Here is a 20,164-nt window from a genome sequence, read left to right as displayed (position 1 = left end):
ATCGATAAACATTTTTAGGGGACTAATGGCCAGACGGACCCCCAGCCGCATCATCCGGCACCTGACGCCTCACACTCACGCAAACATATTTCACACTGTTGATTGCTGTTTTTAAACATGCGACTTAGAACAAATAGAGGCAAGGGAAGAGGCTTTTAAAGTTGGCACACAATTATTTTTATTTTTTATTTTTTTTGAGTTGTCTAGCCAAGACATAATTATTCATTTTAAACCCACCACTCTGATTGCAATGGCATGTAATCAAACAATGAAAATTTTATTTTAGTTGATGATTATGCCAAAAATAATGAAAATGTGTGTCAAAACAAAATAAACATTTAAAAAAAATGTAGAGACAAATATGAACAAAATAAATCAGTGTGTGTTATGGCAATAACATATATTGATGATATGAAATACATATTCTTACATAACGTATCAAGTTCACCTAGAAAAATTAAATATAGAAAGATTTATATATATATATTTATATATATATATATGAACATTATCATATAATTAATAATTTATACATTTATAATGTATTTAATTTATAATCATTACTTTACGTATCATTATTTATTTAACATTTTAATTTGAATTAAATATCGGGCAGGGGGGGCTTCAAATAATAACAAATAAGTAATTAATTAATAATTTTGTTTCGAGTTTGACACTGCCCTCACAGGACTGACTGATAACGAATGTGATGGAGGTGAGAGAGGCAGACGGACCCTCATTAGCTGAGCAGATTTTGTATGGAGAGCAGAATCAGGGATGATGAAGAAGAGACAGCTTAGGTGAGAAAGGCCGCGTAATCAGATGTGACGTCTGGACATTGCTCTGACACCGGGAGCACCACACACATTTTTTAATCACCGATCAAATAGCCACCGCTTGTGCGTTTTTTTTTTTCTTAGCGACTCGGACAAAGAAGCACAGCTGCTTTGTGACAGAAACTGAGCGATTATGCATGCGCTAGTGTTTTGATTCACGCTTGTTTACCTCTCTTCCTCTGCAGGCACTTCTGTAATGCAGGTTACGGCCTTTGATGCCGACGACAGCACCACGGCGAACGGGCTGGTGCACTATCGCATCCTGAGCCAGACGCCTCACATCCCCATTCCTAACATGTTTACCATTAACGGAGCCACAGGAGAGATCAGTACCATCGCTTCAGGCATCGACAGAGAGGTTAGTCTCATCTTTTGACGTACATGTAAAAGCAAGAATGCTTTCAAGAACCCGCTTACCGTTGATTAGTGTGTAATGGGTTTGGCGTTCTCACCTGGTAATGGATTTGAGTGCACGAGTGTGCGTGCTTGCATATCATTCCAAGGTTGTTTGTCTTGGCCTCACATTTTTGCCATCATTCTGAGAAAATGACTTCTCAGCTATGGTGTGTCTGAGCATACTTGGTGTGGATGGTCCCTAGTCTCCTGTGAACAACATTCTGAAGAGACACTCTTGCGCTATTACAAACAGTGCTTTTAGAATCAACTTAATGATCAGCCTGTCCTTCAAGCTGTCTGTGACCTTTTCAAGTTAAAGAGCAGCTATTTGCCCTCCCAGAACACCCCATCAGAGCAGGACAACAGCTACAGCTTCAATGACTTGGATGCTGAAAATGCTGCAATTATCGTGGCTGAATTTCAGTTGGCATACTGTCCTATGTAGTCAGTGGATTCTAACCCAGCTAACAGGAAATGTTCTCAGATCTTCAGCTAACATTCTGGCAAGTTATATGCATGAACAAACGTTCCTCCAGTAACGTTAATATAATTCTCTTTCAAAGGTATCTGTTCTTTAATAATGTTCTCAAAATGTAAGCACAAAAACATTATTTTTACATCATTCATGGAACATTTTTTCTTGTTTTAGTTGGATGTTATTCTTTAATTTTGTTATGCTACTTGTTTTAGAATGTTCAAAGAACATTTAAAGCCCCCCTGTGGTGAAAATCAAGCTTTTAATGTTTATATGTCTATGTGGTGTTTTTAATAAGCTTTAAGACAAACCATTTTTAAATTCATAATTCAACACTATTGATGAGTATTTTCTCCTTAAAACTGCAGTGAACCAAAGACAGTCTCAAAAACGCGGTTTGAAATCGCTGGTGTTTCTGACGTCACAAACCATTCATGTCAACGTGTGATCATCAACAAGTGGATCTCTGAGCTGGTGTGAGTGAGTGGGGGCGTGGCTCATTTGCATATTCATAGAACCACTTATACTAAATGAGGCAAGGCTGTAGAGTTACATTCAAGCTATTTTAAGGCAAGGCATTTTTTTATTTATTTTTTCAAGGAAAAAACGTTTAAATATGTAATTTTGGTAGTCAAAGGTGAGTTTTAATGGATACAATGATTGACGACAGGGGAACTTTGAAAGTAACATTCACACAATGTTTGCAATGTTTTGGAGGTTTTGAATGTTCAGAGAAAATTCTGAAATAACGTTTTCATAACTTAACGAGAACGCTAGCAAAACGTTCTTAGAACATATTTTTGTTAGCTGGGAATGTAGTGGGTCCATAGGATGACTTAAAAGTATTTTAATTAATACATTATTAGTAATATATTAAAATAATATAATTTAAATCTAAATTAAAATGATAAAAATAAACACATACAATCAAGATGTAAACTGACATGGTATGTATTGTTTATGTTCCCTCAATAACTATTGTTTTTACTTCAGAACATACAATTCTATATTATAGAATGTAAAACTTCTGGAATCACAAAATTAATCATATTAAACTAATTAACCACATTAAATCATTCAATATTTCAATAAGTTTTGTCATAATTACAGCGGAAAAACTGTATTGTGTTGGACCATGGGGGCCTTTGAGTTAAAAAGGTTGAAAACTACTGGTCTAATATTTTTTTGAACCCCATTTACTTTCATTACATCTTTTTCATCAGTTCCTAAATCATACAGGTTAGGGACGACGTGATTCGAGACGATGCTATGGCAAAAAACTGCTTTTATTAACCTTAAAATTTATCCTCAAAAAGTATTTGCTTGATTCCCCTGTATGCAAATTGGGATTCAGCTTCTGTTTTAATTCTGGGTTTTCTAGCTTGTCCTCTGTTGCACAACAGAGTTATGTACATGCTTTCGAGTCTTGTTATACTTAATATTTCCAGCCCCTCCTAGAATTAATTCAGCTAATCACTGGAGTCTTAGTGTGTCTGCTTTAGAATGCAGTTGACTTCATTTTCAATACATGCATACACTCACATACCCACACAAATGAACTCTGTGGGTCATGGGAACAGCTTTCCCATAACTCATCTAAGTCTCAGAGCCTGACCCTTCCCACCAGACGTGTTCCTCACCTTAACCTCTTCATTAATCCCTCTCTCTATCTTGCACACACACACACATACACACACACACACACACACACACACTCTAACAAACACAAGCGCACACACAGTTGTGTGCTCCTCCTTAACCTCCCTCTGCTCCACTAATGAGCAGGGTCATTCAGAGGTCCATTCAATTTATCCCAGAATGCTTAAGCGGACCGGCGGGGAAGTCTTTCAACTTCCCCTTTATCTCTCCTTCCTACGTGATTCCTTGCTTTCTTGCCACAGATTCTAGTCTCAATCTCATTAGCGTCATATTAAAATATTCAAACATTTATAGTTGTAGTAACTGGAGACCGCTTTCTCAGAAGTATTAATTATATGACAAATAGTGCTGTTTGTTTTGATTGATGATGATGATGAAGGTGGTGATGACGATGATTATTCAAGTGTATCAAGTGTAGCTAATATTAATTACACTTTACTGCCAGGACTATTTGCTATATAAATACTTTTATTTTATAATAGTAATAGTAACCGCAACAATAATAATAATAATAATAGGAATGATTATTATTATTATTGTGGTTGTTGATGTTGATGTTGTTGTTATCAGTTATACTTTAGTGCAAACATGATTTGTTAGAAAATGAATACTTCCATTTTATAATAGTCATGATAATAACAATAGGCATTATTATTATCATCATCATCATCATCATGAGATTAGCTATTATCAGATATACTTTAGTGCCAGTAAAGTAGACTAGGAAACTTGGAAAAAGATGCGTTTTAGGAAGCTAAAAACTTTCTGACAATTCTGGAAAGGATAAAAATATTCCTTTATCATAAAGGTCCTTGATGGTACTGAGACCCCTAGACGACCAGTCATGAAAAACTAGATCAGAACATGATGGTAGAAAAGATAAATGGTTCACTATATGGAAGCCAGAGCTGATGGTCTGATTAACCCCAATTTTTTCTAAATTGAACCCATATTTTAAGAGTATTGGCCACTACTAAACTGCCTGAGACATTTTTACTATTTACAGGAAGCTGAGAGTAAATCATCGAATGAAGGGAGAATTTTTAGGCTGACAATTCCATGCGGGCACAAACAGGATGTTCAGGAACTCTTGAGGAGTTGGTCCAATACAAAAGCTTATTGATATTACAGGCCCAGTAATACTGTTGAAAATTTGGTAAAGCGAGACATCAATTGGACTTTGGGAGTTCGAGAACCTTTCGCCTTATACGTGCACATTTGCCGCCCCACAAAAAAAGAGTTAGTTGTCTGATTTAGAGTGACAATAAAATGACTTGTTAATGAGAATGGGAATATGCTGAAAGAAATATAAATATTTTGGCAAAATTGTCCATTTTAACTAAGTTAATATGACCAATTAGCTATGTTGGAAGAGAAGGACCATCTCTCTATATCTACCTTATAAACATAAATTAAAGATTTTTTTTTTTTTTTCTAAAGATAGCTGTGACTGACTTAGTGATAAATACTCCTAGATATCTGAATCCTTCCTGAGCCCACATAAAGGGGAAAGGATGTCAGGAAAGCTTCTCAGCTGCTAAATTAATAGGGAACAATTCGCTCTTTTGAAGATTTAATTTGTAACCAGAGAATTTGCCAAATGATTTAGAAATCACGAGGATTGGCGGTAACGATGAAATGGGGTTTGCTATATATAAAAGAAGCTCATCTGCATGAAGGGACAGTTTATAAGAGGTTCCGGGTTTACTTTTAATATTAATATTCAAACAATTAAAACAGTTGTTTTTGTATTGTTATTATATTACCTAGTGAACATCAGTGGCTTGTATCAAATCACTGTTAGTGGAGTTTTATTAAAATAAGCTATGATTTTCCCTTCCTTAAAGGCACACTAAGCAAGATTTGTACCTTAATATAGCAGCTTCGAAATCATTTCGATGGTAAATGAACTCGTAGTTGGGCGAATCATCCCGATAGCAAAACGGTGGGGGGGGCGCCGCTTTGTTTGAGAGGTGGCGCCGCGCCAAATCACGACTTGCTTTACGGTACGACGTCACATACATCAACAACATATGAAGCAGCCTCTATGGAAGACACTAGCACGCATTTCAGACGTGAATCATGGCAGAGTCAACGAAGAAAACAAAGCGCGGTTGGAAGAGTGCAGAGACGGCTCTGCGTGAGTGGTATTTACGACATTAACGTTACTCCACAAGTACTCCACAGAGACTCTAGGGGGCGCTGTTTGAGTAAAACGGAAACTGCATAGTGTGCCTTTAAGGGGGTTTTTGCACTACAGTTCTATTATAGCCGTCATCATTAGTCCTTTGGCATATTGTTTCACTTGGCGCATAAAGTTCTCTACCCTTCATGCCGCGTTAGATGACGTTTGCTGTCATCTCCAGATTTGCTATTTTCTCTCTGACAAGTTATCATAAGTCTATACCTGGAGCAGTGACTCCTGCTAATCCAATGACTAAGACAGACTGAGAAGGTCTCTTCAGGAGCATGAATGTGGGTCGTGGTGCCTACTGCAGGCAGATAATCTGTCCTCCTCTCAGGACCAGAGAACGACCCTCATTAATCTAACGCTCTCTTCCACCTGTGCTCTCTAATTAGAACTAGGACAGTCTTACGTGTTTACAAAGCCACATCGCAAATGGAACATTTGGAAGATTTTCAACATCACATTCACTGTCAGTGAAGACGTTGTTGGACGAGACTGAAAGGAACAGTTCTCCCAAAAATGGAAATTCTGTCATTATTTACTCACCCTCATGTCGTTCCAAACCCACATAACTTTTTCTTCCATGAAACACAAAAGATGATGTTGTTGGACAGAATGTCCAAGCTTCTGTTTTCCATACAATGATGGTGGATGGTGATTTATACTAACAAGCTCCAAAAAAAGAAGAAAAAAGTAAAAGCATTCTAATTTTCACAGATATAAATGATTACTACAGGCTTGGAACAACATGGGGTTGAGTAATACCAAAAGGGGTTGAGTAAATGATGACAGCGTTTAGTATTTGTGAGAACTAGTGAGAACTATCGCATTTAGTATTTGTCTGAGTTATACATACACTGTACACGACCATTCAAAACTTTTATTCAGCAAAGATGCAATAAATTGATCAAAAGTGGCAGTGAAGACATTGTTAATGTTACAAAAGATTTATATTTCAAACAAATTCTGTTCTTTTGAACTTTATATTTGTAAGGCTGCTGCCAGTATGTCTGGTCGACCCCTCGATGGAACAAAAGGCCCCCCTGGTAATTAACACTTGAACTATCTCCTGCATATGTAACAGGGATTTTGAGACGCAGCACACAGTGCAGTTCACACTCCACACACACTATCTCCCCTTCATCCCCCCTCCTCCTCACCTGAAATACACTGAAAACCTATGCAATGTAAAGTATGTACAAGAAGTATCTATGCATGTTTGATATCATTTAAAGTGTCTCAGTGCGCCTGGTAAAATGGTCTCATTCTCCCAACCATAATGAAAAGCTAAAAGAAGTTATAAAATATGAGAAAGTGATGTGTCCCTTAAAGGTGTTTTCCCTCCCCCAGATCCTTCATTTAGACTTTACCTCCTGTATGCAAAACAAGAACCTATTCAAGTACAAATTCTGATCTCCCAGTGTGAATCCCTGAATAGGGAACCAAAATCTAATTATAATGACAGACGCCACCATTTGTTGAGAATATTGAATTATCTGGGTATATAAGGAAAAGGTGTAGAAAAGTTCGAGGAGTCTGTAGGTTGACTGCCCACACAACCGCTGCGTGTAATTTTCGTTGCCAGGTAATAATCTTTACAAATTCTTCGATTCCTGAATTGTTGTTATGTTATGATTAACTGATGATTTTATTCTTGCGAATTGGATTTTTAATTATCGCTTCATTACCTGGTCAATAAATTGTAAATGTTTGATTTTATTCTGACTGACTCTGAGATTGTTTTTACTCTTATAGATTATAGGATCCGTATATTTCCACAAGCCTGCGCTAGACATTAGTGACGACTAATACTTGATTATCAGATTCAAGTGTACTTGAATGAGGGGGGCGAGTTATTTCCGTCCAGAATCAGCAAATGCTGTTTGATCAACCTGGATTCGGGTGCGTCCATAACCTCTGTTCTAATTTAATGTTCCTTTTAGATACGTGTACGTGGATATACCACGGGCTTGACTAAACTAAAGCCATTTTAAGAAAAGTAAGTTGATCGACTAACGTCTTTTTATGGTGGTCATGACCTCTACTAAAGGGAAACGATTTAATTAAGTTCCTGAGGTGGCATTCAAGGGGGCTATGTAAGTGTCTTGTTATTTTGTACGTGTGAATACGGCAAATATCAGATATTTAGCCAATTACCTCTGTTTTGAGAAATCAGACTGGCGAGATTGTGTCGTGCATCCTTAGGAGAAGGACTGCTAAGCGATATAGTTTCCTAATCTAAATGGGTAAACTATAACTATAGTTAAAAGAATAATCAAATATTCGTTCACGTTTAATGATGCACAGATATCATTAAAACCCTTTTCATTTATGGAGTCAGATGAAATAACGAGAAAATACATATGAGAATTGTGTTCCATTTAATCTTGTTGTGTTGCGTAAAAGGAAATACAGTAACGCGCAGAGAAACCTTCCCCGTGTTATTGGAAAACCTCCATTGGACCAATAGACGGGCTTACATATTCATCACAGTATCCTGCAAAAAAAAAAAAAAAAAAAAAAAAAAATTGGTTTCCACAAAAACAATAAGCAGCACTGTTTTCAACATTGATAATAATGAAATGCTTCTTGAGCCGGAAATCTGCATATTAGAATGATATCTGAAGGATCATGTGACCTTTTTAAAATATATTGAATTAGAAAACAGTTATTTTAAATTATAATAATATTTAACAATAGTAATGTTCTGTATTTGTTTTTTGTTTTGTTTTTGGCTGAGGGTTGAGGGGAAAAAAAACATCTTTTGTCCCTTACTTTTTGGTTGCGTTGTGAGCATTTGCAGCACACGTGTTGCAAACTGATGAAGATGCTTTCTTAAAACTTAAGAAGTTTTCTTCAGTCGCAGCACGTCGGCCACCAACTGCGTCAAAGATTATGGAAAACAGTAATATTGTTAAATAGACTAAGGCATTGCTGTTTGTATGTCCACTTAGTGTTTAGATTAGTGGTCTTACCTGAATATGCTCTCCCATTTCAATGTTGTACACAATAGGTGGCGCATGGGAGATGGCCAGCTGTCTACACACACATATACCCATCCTAACATTTACCTCTCTCCATTTCCATCTGTCTCCTTCACACACACATTTTCCCATCAGGAGCGCAATCCTCCGCCATCAGTACCTGTAGACTAATTGGAATATTTATGCAGTAATTAGTGGGTTGAAGAAGCCTGGTGCAGTTGCTTGCAATGGTGTGAGTTCACATTCACTTTAATGTCACACACATCTGATAAGGTCTGAATACCAATTACCCTCTCACACCGAGACCCCATCACCTCTACACACCTCTTAACCTGCTTGCCATCACCTGTCTGATTACAGCAGCTAACAAGCAGCCCCTCTCCCCTTCTTTCTGCACTGCATATGCCTTTTACTGCAACTGTCATCTTGTATTATGCCCCTCATGGCAAATATGTCCATCTTATGCACTTTACAAGCAGCCTTCCCCGTTTCTGTCTCTTTCCTCTTTAATAGCATGAATCTATAATAGCATACAGGAATTAAATGGAATTGGCTCTGTGTTTTAATGGGTTTAGGAAAGGCATAATTCTACTGATAGAAGTTAAAATGAATCATTTATTCACCCTCATGACATTCCAAACCCCTTAAAGGGATAGTTCACCCAAAAATGAAAATTCTGTCATCATTTACTCACCCTCAAGTTGTTCCAAACCTGTATGAGTTTCTTTCTTCTGCTGAACACAAAGGAAGATATTTGGAAGAATGTTTGTAATTAAACAGATCTCGGTCCCCATTGACTTCCATAGTAGGAAAAAATATATACTATGGTAGTCAATGGGGACCGAGATCTGTTTGGTTACAAACATTCTTCCAAATATCTTCCTTTGTGTTCAGCAGAAGAAAGAAACTCATACAGGTTTGGAACAACTTGAGGGTGAGTAAATGATGACAGAATTTTCATTTTTGGGTGAACTATCCCTTTAAGGCTTATTTTCCTCTGTGGAGCACAAAAGGAGAAGTTTGGAAGAATGTTCATGCTCTTTTCTATACAATGAAGCTGGAACTGTCAAGCTCCAAACGGACAAAAAGCATTCGCCAAAATAAAAGTTTGATGGTTTAATGTTTGAAAATGAACAGTGTGCGACAGGCATAAATACTGGTATTGTAATTTTACTGTTGTGCTGTTTTTATTTATTTTATTTTATAATGCACTATTACAATAATAATGCTTCTTATTTTGTTTAATATTATTTCTTTATTAATAATAATAATGGTCACATTTTAGATTAGAGTTCCAGTTTTTTTTTTATAATTCCAAGTCTTTTGAAGTCATATGATTGCTTTGTGTGAGGAATAGACTTAAATTTAAGTAAATTGTTTGGAAAAGAGTCCAATATATCTACTTATTTGGTATTTTTTAATTATTAGCATTAGCCGATACGTTTTTCTGTTCAGCCAATAAGGGACTCTTATTTTTACCATAAAAAAAATCTATATAGGTTGACCACTAGAAAAGAGCAGCTTGGACAATCTGTTATAAACCTCTCCTTAAGATAAGAGGATGAGTAATGATGGATGTGAGTGATGGAAATGAATTTGAATTTATACCTGAACTATCCCTTTAAATCCCATGGTGCTATTTAGCGTAATGTAGCATAAATGTTATTTTCATTTGTCAGATGTCATGATGTATCATAATGTTAAGTCACGGATTTGAATCACATAAAATCAAAGTGCTTAAATGTTCTGCAGTGGCAGCGCTGTATCTTTTGTCTCTCTCTGTGTGTGTGTGTGTGTGTGTGTGTGTGTGTGTGTGTGTGTGTGTTAAAAGCCCTGCATGTCTGTCTCAGCAGCTCTGTGAATCTGTTTGAGCCAGATTGTCCAGGCTGTTGCTTTTCATTACCTGTCTCTTGTCTCTGCCAGAGGCCATGTGGTCTGTGTGTGTGTGTGTGCGCTTGCCTAGTTGTGTCAGGTCTGGGTTAGAACGTGTCCACTCTGCCTCGCCTGATTATGGAATCGATCGTGTGAAGTGTGTGTGTGTGTGTGTGTGTGTCCCAGTCATTCCCAGATGATCCAAAGCTTCCTGTATGTGGGAGATGAGGAGAATCATAACTTCTGGTTGCACTCGCTCTCTCCACTTTCATCTCCTCCACCGTCGCTTTCCTCCTCACCTTCCCCTTATCACCTCTCCGCTTCCCTTCTCTCCCGAGGGAGCGAGTGATGTGTCGGGGAGAGGTGAGGTCAGGGCCCGTTGGGCTGTGAAATGCTCCTCATAACGGTCGACTCAAGCGTGTGAGAGTCTGTATGGATGAAACTCGTCTCTCGTTGGATCTATCTCAAGTCGCCAAGATTCTGCCAGCTGTCCTGAGGTGTAATCGCTTTACATTCTCTTCAGGACTGGAAATGTGTTTAAGCTGGTCTCTTGGTGTCACGTTCCCTTCCCCGCAGCCAGCTCTGTATGAAAAGTGTGCGAGATTAATTACACACTGATTTGTTTCTCTTGTTCTCTGCAGAGCATAACCAGAGGAGACAGTATTGATATTTCATTATGGTGTTAATAAAGGTCAGCCGCTATTGAGCTCTCATTAATAGAGCCGAACTGGGCAATATTAACGAGAAGACGCAGGTTTTAATGACTCTCAGTGTGTGTCTGCGGCACTCTGCAGTTCTTTAAGTGCTTTAAAACAGCGAGCCAGTCCCTGACCTGTCTCTTAAATACAACTACCTGAGGGAGAGAGAAATATGAATGGATAGACAGAATGATAGACTGAAAGCTTAAACCTGTCCAGTCAGTCAGTCATTATAAAGTTTTTGTAAGAAGTTGCCCATTAAGGAAACTGGTTTCAAGACAGACTTCCAGGCATCACAAGGCGACATCAAATGAGCTAGAACAAATTCAAATGAGCATTAAAGATAACCAAATGAATATGTATTGACTACATTGAATATTTCCAGGTAGAAATGGTATCAGAACATGAAAAAATTGATATTTACGATATAATTTTTATTTAAAGGTCCCGTTGCATGCGATTCCATGTTTCAAAGTTTAGTTAGTGTGTAATGTTGTTGTTAGAGTATAAATAATATCTGTAAAATTATAACGCTCAAAGTTCAATGCCAAGCGAGATATTTTATTTAACAGAAGTTGACTACAAAAAACGGCTCGATTGGACTACACCCCTCTACTTCCTTCATTAGTGACATCACCAGAACCGTGTTAAATCTAACCTCCGCCCACAGGAACACAGGCGTATTGATGGCGAAATGTCAACAGACGGTTGATGTTTATCTATAATCGGATACCGCAAAAGTTTAATTCGAAGTTGTTAGTGTGCTCTGTCCATTTCACCACGGACTGTTTTTATAACCTGGGATAATATCAAGCAGGCTTCTCTCAGCGTTTCATACTGACGAAGGGGGCAATTTCAACTATATTCCAGCAAGCGGTAAGTAGTGATTTAATATGGAAGTAGCGATCAACTTAACATCGTTTCTCTTAGTAGGATGAAAATAATCTTACTTAAACTGTGATTAATATACAGAAAGCGATCAAAGAACAATCCCTTTCCAATCGTCCAAGCTGTCAATCAATCACACAGCGCAAGTTTATCTGGACACTTGCCAAAACTCGTTTTGAAATAAATGACGCTGTTACACTGCACAACGAAGCTCTTACTGTATTTATATACCTCATGTTTGCATTGGTGAAATCATTAGTGAGTGCAGAAACTGCGTTGCAATGATAAGATCTTTTTTCACGCGATCAACAGGCTGTCATCTGCTCAACGCTCACTGCAATTTTTGATGTGATTGAAATAGATCTAAATACTTAAAAAACTTCTCACGATTCGTTAATCCCGATAGTTGTAATAGTAAAAACGTATAATAGCTGTAATAGTAAAAGTTTTCCAGATAGTTCCACATGTAATGCCAGATATTTCATATGCAAGCATGTCAGCCAATCACAGCAGAGGGCGTTTACGCTGAAGTCTCACAGCAGACACGCCCCTTCAAACAGAGTGTTCAAACCAGGGAATGAAATCAGGCTAGGAAATATGCCTTTTATTTCTAAATTATAACAATTTTTGATCTAAAAAACATACTAACATTATAAGGGCACCCCTGGAAACATGATAAAATAATAAAAATAATCCATGGAATGGGACCTTTAATTTTTTTTTTTTACTTTGAAGCTTCCACCAACAGCTGAATCATATGCAGAGGACCGAGAAAGACACATGCGATACTGCCTTCACCAGACCGAAAAAAGGCATCTTAGTAGACAGGATGCTACTCAAACATTGATTTCAGAAATGTATTGATACCTTCCTTCTTCCTTCCCTGCAAAAGCAGGGTTTTTTTAGTTTTTTTTATTATAAGAAGGCATCATAACTAAAATGGAATCTCCTAGGTGACTGATTTGGAATGCTCGTCATAGGCACCCACTCATGTGTCATAAAAAATATCGATCAATAATATTTTTTTATGGATAATACTTTATATATACAGTACCGTTCAAAAATGTGGGGTTTAGTAAAAAAAAAAAAAAAAAAAAAAATCCAAGGATGCATTAAATTGATCAAAAGTGAAGATGAATGAAGACATTTATAATGTTACAAAAGATTTTTATTTCAAATAAACACTGTTCATTTGAACTTTCTATTAATCAAATAACCCTTAAGAAAACAATACTATGCAAGAATACCGTTTTACTGTATTTTTGATCAAATAAATGCAGCCTGGGTGAGCATAAGAGACATCATTCAAAAAAGTCATATCTTGGAAGAAAATATCTTAAAGATACATGCATCTTAGAAGGCAACGTATTTATGCTGCCTATGTAGGCAGTACTATGCCAGAACGTCAGTGAAGGCATTTCCCCGCAGTGTTTAGTTCTGATCAAATTTATGTCCCATGTTCAGTCATCTCCTAAAACAAAAGGAAGCCATCACAGTAAACCTATCAGGATCTCCGGCAAGGTCTTGCGAGGGTATCCGTTGCTTTACAGCAGCAGTCAGCCACCTCCCTCCAAGACACCCGTCCCCCAGACCTGTCTCAGTGGGACACTGACTCGTCCTTGACTCCCCCTATACTTCCTGTCTGCAACAACAGAAGGCTTTCGGCCAACCGGATTAAATTCGGCTGGAGCTGAAAGAGGCAGAGGAGAGGCTTTGGCTCAGGCTCAGCTCTCTGCCTCCTCCCAGTGTGGACTAACTGGAGTCAGATTCACCCGAGCATGGACAGGGGCACAGTTTCAGATCTGTGCCCAAAGGAATGTTGGCCATGCAACAACAAACACTTCGATGTGTGCGTGCGCTCGTATGTTTCTATCCATCTGTTGCCCTCGCAACCCCTGCTTTTCATCCGTGGTTACAAATACTGTAGGCTGGTTCATGTCCGTTGATGAAGAGTTGTTTTTGCACACTGATTATCTGTGTGTGTATGCGTGTGGGTGTGTTTTTTCCCATAAATACAAAGTATAAAAGCAGAACAAAGCTCACAGTAGCCTCTTGTCCTAATTAACAGAAAAGCCTGCACACCAGACAAACACAAAGAGCTGCCTTTCCCCAAATATACAGTCTCAAAGTCTTTGTAAGATGGCTTTGTTCAGGCTTAGATGCCAAACTTCTAGACCAGAGATGCCCAAACCAGGGCCCGCGAGCCAAAGCTGGCCCGTGATGACCTTTGATTTGGTCCGCCATGCCATGAGAGGAGAAATATAGCCTAGGAAAAAAATAAAAACGTCATTGAAGTAGACTTGTGCCGGCATATGGTAATACTGTTTATCGCTGCAATTAATACGCACAATATTGTTACTTTATGGGCTGTTTAACGCCAGTTGTGTGCCCCATCTGACTGAGAACAAGAGTGTAAACAAAACCCATAATGAGAAGTATGTCTGAAGGCGGACCGCTTATGACTATAGGGGTGAAAAAAAATTATCTATCTGATGATGAAAGTGCATTATAATCTTTTATGTGTATTATTATTCAAAGGGCGTCTCAGCGGCCACAAATACAACAGCGGAGCATGCGAGATTGAGGAAACAAATGCACACTTTAAATTTTTTTAAAAATCATGCTGCAAAGTTTAATTTCTACATTATCCATAAATGTGTCCATAATTTTTTTTTAACAAAGTTAATTTTTGTTTTCTTCCCCATGCAGTTGCGATATATTATGCATATGCGGGAAAATTTGGAGGATATACACTGTGCTGTAACTTGTTTTTTGTTCATTATATGTTATGTAAGAGATCATGTACAATCAGAAACGAAATAAACCCAGACAAGGTGCAACAATATTACAGTAATGATAATACTGAACCGATGTTTTTTTCCAATCAATAAATGAAAGCAAGATGGCACCAGTGCATTTGTATGAATCAAGATACAGCATTGTCATGGTGAATAAATGCTGCTGACCAATCAGAATCATCTATTATAGAGAGCCATGTAACAAACGCAATTTAGTTATTTAATTAAATTGAATTATCAAGATGTATGCTTAATTTAAAGATGGTTATTGTTCTTTTATTAATAACATACTTAATTTATATTTTAATCAGTAGATGTTCTGTCACATGAAATGCAAATCTACCTTTCATATTTGCATATTATAAATCATAATTTATTTGTGAATTAATTCAAGACTGTTTTCTTTTTTTTCTTTTTTTTATGTCAGTTGGTGTTTAAAAAATAACTAAAACATAATTTAAATTTAATATAACAGTTTGTATAATGAAACTTTTAATTTTGGCCCACAGACCTCGATCAAGTTTGAAATTAAAAAATAAATTAAAGCTAAATGTAAATATAAAGAACTAATAAAAATGACAAAAGCACATAAAAAAACTACTAAAATTTTAAACCAAAATATGAAAAAAAAAGCAAATTATAGTTACAGTATAGTGTAATATACTATTTTATACTATACTATTTTGGACTACTATACTATTTATACTATTTCATTCAGGACTATTGTATGTATCATTCTACCATGGGATTACCATATGATTTTTGTACAGTCGTTCCCAGAATTAAAACCAGAGAATCAAAAAACGTGTTCATGAATAAACACCATAAACTAGATTTTTTTTTTCTCCCTTATTGTTTTAATTATACAAATGCCTAAAATCTTTGGATCTGCAGTCTTCATTTACCTGTATGGTGTGTGTGTGTGTCTTCAGTTGATTGATATGGACATGTTCTGTGTTGTTTCAGAAAGTGCCTCAGTACACCATCATAGTGCAAGCCACCGATATGGAGGGCAGCCTGAACTTTGGCCTGTCCAACACCGCCACGGCCCTCATTAGCATTACTGACATCAACGACAACCCGCCAGAGCTGGATGCTAAAATGGTGAGTATCCTACAATTTAAACAGAGAGCATTTACATACCATATAATGTGTTCCAAACCCTAGTGAGCTGCCTATATAACTCATCATATGTGTACTACATACACAAAGACTCTTCCAGAAAGCTGGAATTAAAAATGATGATTATAAATAAACCTGTATTTCATTCATTACTGAAAAGTGTCCATTAAAAATACAGGTGAATAGGGTAAAAACTTAGATGTAGATATCACCATACCCCAGATGATTACATTAATAATTGCAAACATTTCTTTGCATTTTAAGTTTTCTGAAATGTTATGGTTAAAAATGCAGATACATTGAATTTCTAATTAAATCACTGATTTGCATACATTTCCAGAACAGAAATCTGAACATTGAATAAAGCCAGGTTCAAAATTCTTGTTGACATATTAGTCAAAAGTTTTACAGAGGGGATTTTTTATATCTCTTTTTATCTTTCTCAAAAACAAAAAACAAACAAAAAAACTGTCAACAGCCAGAAAAAAAAATGACCATGTTTTTAGGATTGAAATGTTGTATAAAAATCAGACAAATATAAATAAACACCTCTGTAAAAACCTTAAAATATAGATAAAAATAATGCTTTGGTCAGATTACCTTACCCATTTTTATGCATATTATAGTATCATTCTACTAACATCAAATTCTATAGAATACATTTGCAAATGAGAGCCAGTTTTCTTTCTTTTTTTTGTATGGCACTGATAGTTGCTGCTTATGTAGTGTTCCAAATCAGGAACTTATGAGGTGCCATGATGATTAGAATGCAGCCTTGTAAGATGAGGTTTTGGAACAGAGCTGTAGTCTGCCTGTTTGGACGCATCCACTTCTCATTACCCCGATTTCTGAATTCTAACAGTGTCTTGATACTCATTTAATTCACACAATACTGTCTGACAGCTGGAGAAACCTACTGGAGCTGTGAAACAAAGAGAGATTCAAGAGCAATGAATTCTGGGAGGTGATGAGGGAAGAGATGGAGTGAAATGGAGGGTGTGGGGAAAGAGGGATGTGATATCAGGTGCTCTCTCTCTCTCTCTCTCTCTCTCTTTCTCTCGTCCTCATGCCAACTCTGCCCCTTAGGTGACTGTAGTTCCTCTTCAGGCATCTGGCTTCAATCCCCTCTCATCCACTCATTTTTTTTCTTCTCTTTTCTCCTTCTCTACATCCTCCATCTCCTGTTTTCTTTATCTCTGTATCTCTACACCTCTCTTCCCACATTTACCAGTGTTTGTTTCTGTCAGCCTTCATCTCTCTCTCCTTCCTTCTCCGCTTAACCATTTATCTCCTTCCCTCGATCCTTCTCTCTGGCTTTCGTTGTCTATCTCTCTCTCCGTTTCCATTTATTTCCCGCTATCTTCCATCCCTCTTTTATCGCTCTCTCGCAGCGCTCATCTCTGGTGCCCTTGCGTTCTCTCTCTCATTAAGTAATATCCCCAGGCCTCTGCCTCAGCGTCTGATGCTGAAGCATTCTGAATTATTTTGCACATTTTTTTCCTACCTGTAATATTTATTTGAAGGCCAAACGATACTTAGTGAATCGGTATGACATCTTTCATCTGCATCAGACGATCTTGCTGTTCATTTTAATTGGTGTCATTTTATTTTTTTAAATGATGTTTTTGAGGACTAGATGTTTGTGGACAGGTCTCTCCGCCCATGTCAAGCGTTTGGCTGCTGTTGTTGGTGGGTTTGAGATGTGATGTGCTGACAGGGGTAGAGAATGCTTGTTGCTTATGGCCTCAAGGAATCACAGGGTCAAGGTCAAAGGTTTTTCTCGGGGTCACAACCCATCGTCCCTTGCTTGAGCATGAGCTGATGCGACTCAGACGAATGTTTCCTTTGTTTAATGGATAGTTCACCCACAAATAAAAATGCTGTCATTATTTAGTCACCCTCATGTCATTCTAAAACCATAAGACTTTCATTCATCTTCGAAAGGAATGAACATATCGTTTAATGAAACCCGAGAGATTTCTGTCCCTGCACTGAAAGTCTTTCAAGCTTCAAAGCATAAAGACATTGTCAAAGTAAATCAAATGAATCGAGCAGTTTACAGAGAAGTTACAATCGTGAATCGTGTAAATCCAAGAAAAAAAAGAAGATTTTGGGGGTGGTGGGGTGCTGGGAACTGTATGAGGATTGAAATCACGAAATTACTAAATAAACTGCACTGAATGTGTGATGACTTCGTGTGATCATCAAATCGCAACGGTTGTGATGCAATTATATAAATATATAGTCTGATGCGCTACGTGATTCAGAGAACAGTGTGTTTAAGTCGCTTATAATTTGCATTTGGGAATGCAACATTCGTTATGAGAATCGTTTATAAATCTGTTGTTGTCAACAAAGAGAAGTGATAAGGTCTCTCTGCGGTTGAAAACAAAGAAATTAGGACAACCATAAATGTTAGTATTGTAATTCTACTGGCTGAAACTGAAACAAGCTTCCATACTTTATACCCCTTTAAGTCCAAGAAGTTCAAAACTTGTTTGATTGACAATTAATTTTTAGAAAGAGTATAATACCTAATATAACAAACTTTAAAGTTGTTTAATGAGGATTCACAGCGAACCGCTTCAGATTGCTGCTGTTTTCAAGGAGGATGAAGTGAGATCACACAATCACAGATTTTTAAGGGTGCTGACAGCTTAGTTAATCGCAGATTTAAAATAGAGTCTAGCAACACTTACGGTCCAGACTGAGATGGAGAGTTGAGAGGGAGAGACGCAGGACAGACCTCCATCCATCTTTTCTTGACACCTCCCCTAAGTAATACACACCAAGAATCCCTCATCCGTGCATTAGACACTTTCTCTGTCTGAATGAACAGTGAAGGGGAAACAGAGCAAAATTGAAAGCAAGACTAAAATCAAATGAACTCATTGCTCATCCACCCACCTGATTACTCTTGATACTTTCTGAAATTGTCAAGTTTCGAAGTTTTTTCTTTTCTTTTTTCCTCCACGCAGGTTTGAGCTCTATAGCGTCCACGTCTTTGTCCGTTGCAGTGTCCATAATTATACAGTGCAGCTGTAGCACAACTCCGACGGTCGGGTTGTCTTGTCTTAGCTCGATGCGCATGACAGGTCCTAACAGAGCAAGTTAACCCAGACGACACCAGCAATTAAGTCCCACACTCAGCACATGCTCTCGCTCCCAATAACAAACACTTGTGTCACATATCACCGAGCCGAGAGAAAATTACTCACAACTGGTTTACGACAGGCTCGCACGATCTGACACTGGTGAGGGTTTGTTGATTCAGTCAGCGGTTTGTGAGAGACTTGCTGAATCTGTTTTTTTTGGGTGGGGAAATAGTACACTGGGACGAAAGAGAAAGAGCAAAACTATCAAACACCTTGACGTTGGAGCATACACAGCAAATTGATTTTCTTGTGTCTGAAATTCATTGAAATCCTTTCAGAGTTAAACACAGACAAATATTTTATTAAAATAAAGCTTTAAAGCTGAGAATATTTACATCAGATTAAGCTTCGTGTCTGCACTTTATGGCTTTGGGCCGTGGAATTGGCCTTGTGCATCTTCTGATTGCGTGCTTGCGACAGACAAAGCAGTCTCTAAAGCACATACTCACCATCTTTCAAGCAGAATTCATAAGTTATGTGCTAGAACAAATTTGTTTTGTTTTTCATCCATCCTATCTCTCTCTCTCATTCACCCACACAGACTGAGTATGGTGGAAATGTTCTGTGATTATTTGCATTTGACAGAGGCATGAAGCAGTATACATCTTGCTGTAGGAGACCCTCACGAACGTAAGCAAGCTAATTAAGCGAAATTGCTTGAGGGGGTGTAAACCTAGCAGATATATCGCTTCCAATTTGAAGACAGCCGTATGTTTTATTCATGTAAAAACCACATGAATATGGAAAGAGCCGTCGGTTCTCGAGAGTAAAGCAAAATAGTACTGCATTTTAAGATACATACAACTGATCACTCACTTTTTTGAAGCACCACAATGACTGAAATGACAATGATGATGATGATGATGAAGGTGATGAAGACTGTGAGTTCATCGCCACATGAAACAACATAAATATACCACAGGCTTTATAGTCCTTGTGAGGCATTAATGTTTATGTTCTGTGATGGTATGGTATCTATTTTCCTTAGGACGCCATAAAATCACGTCTCTGTAGTCATGTTTTTCATCATGGCTCAGCGTAGAGGTTTTTGTTTCTCTCTAGTCTCTATTTTTATTTTTATATACTCTCTAAA

General features: G+C 37.5%; 1 protein-coding gene and 1 long non-coding RNA gene across 2 annotated transcripts in view; one reads left to right on the top strand and one right to left on the bottom strand.

Moving 5' to 3' along the window:
* Window positions 1–20,164, top strand: part of cdh4 (cadherin 4, type 1, R-cadherin (retinal)) — a 233,402-nt gene that overhangs the window by 193,845 nt on the left and 19,393 nt on the right. Inside the window, exons 8-9 of the mRNA XM_084101096.1 lie at window positions 1,022–1,194; window positions 15,761–15,898. Coding sequence (XP_083957222.1) covers window positions 1,022–1,194; window positions 15,761–15,898 — 311 coding nt within the window. The remainder of the gene's footprint in view (window positions 1–1,021; window positions 1,195–15,760; window positions 15,899–20,164) is intronic.
* Window positions 13,148–19,002, bottom strand: LOC311074476. The gene is made up of 3 exons (XR_014604309.1): window positions 18,616–19,002; window positions 15,700–15,907; window positions 13,148–14,262 (listed from the first exon to the last, which is right to left on the bottom strand). It is a non-coding gene; the product is annotated as an uncharacterized lncRNA (long non-coding RNA).

The sequence above is a fragment of the Abramis brama genome, assembly GCF_963993115.1.
Source record: "Abramis brama genome assembly, chromosome: 23".
Taxonomy (NCBI): Eukaryota; Metazoa; Chordata; class Actinopteri; order Cypriniformes; family Leuciscidae; genus Abramis; species Abramis brama.
The sequence above is the reverse complement of the archived record's forward strand: the minus strand, read 5'-3'. Positions and strand labels throughout refer to the sequence as shown.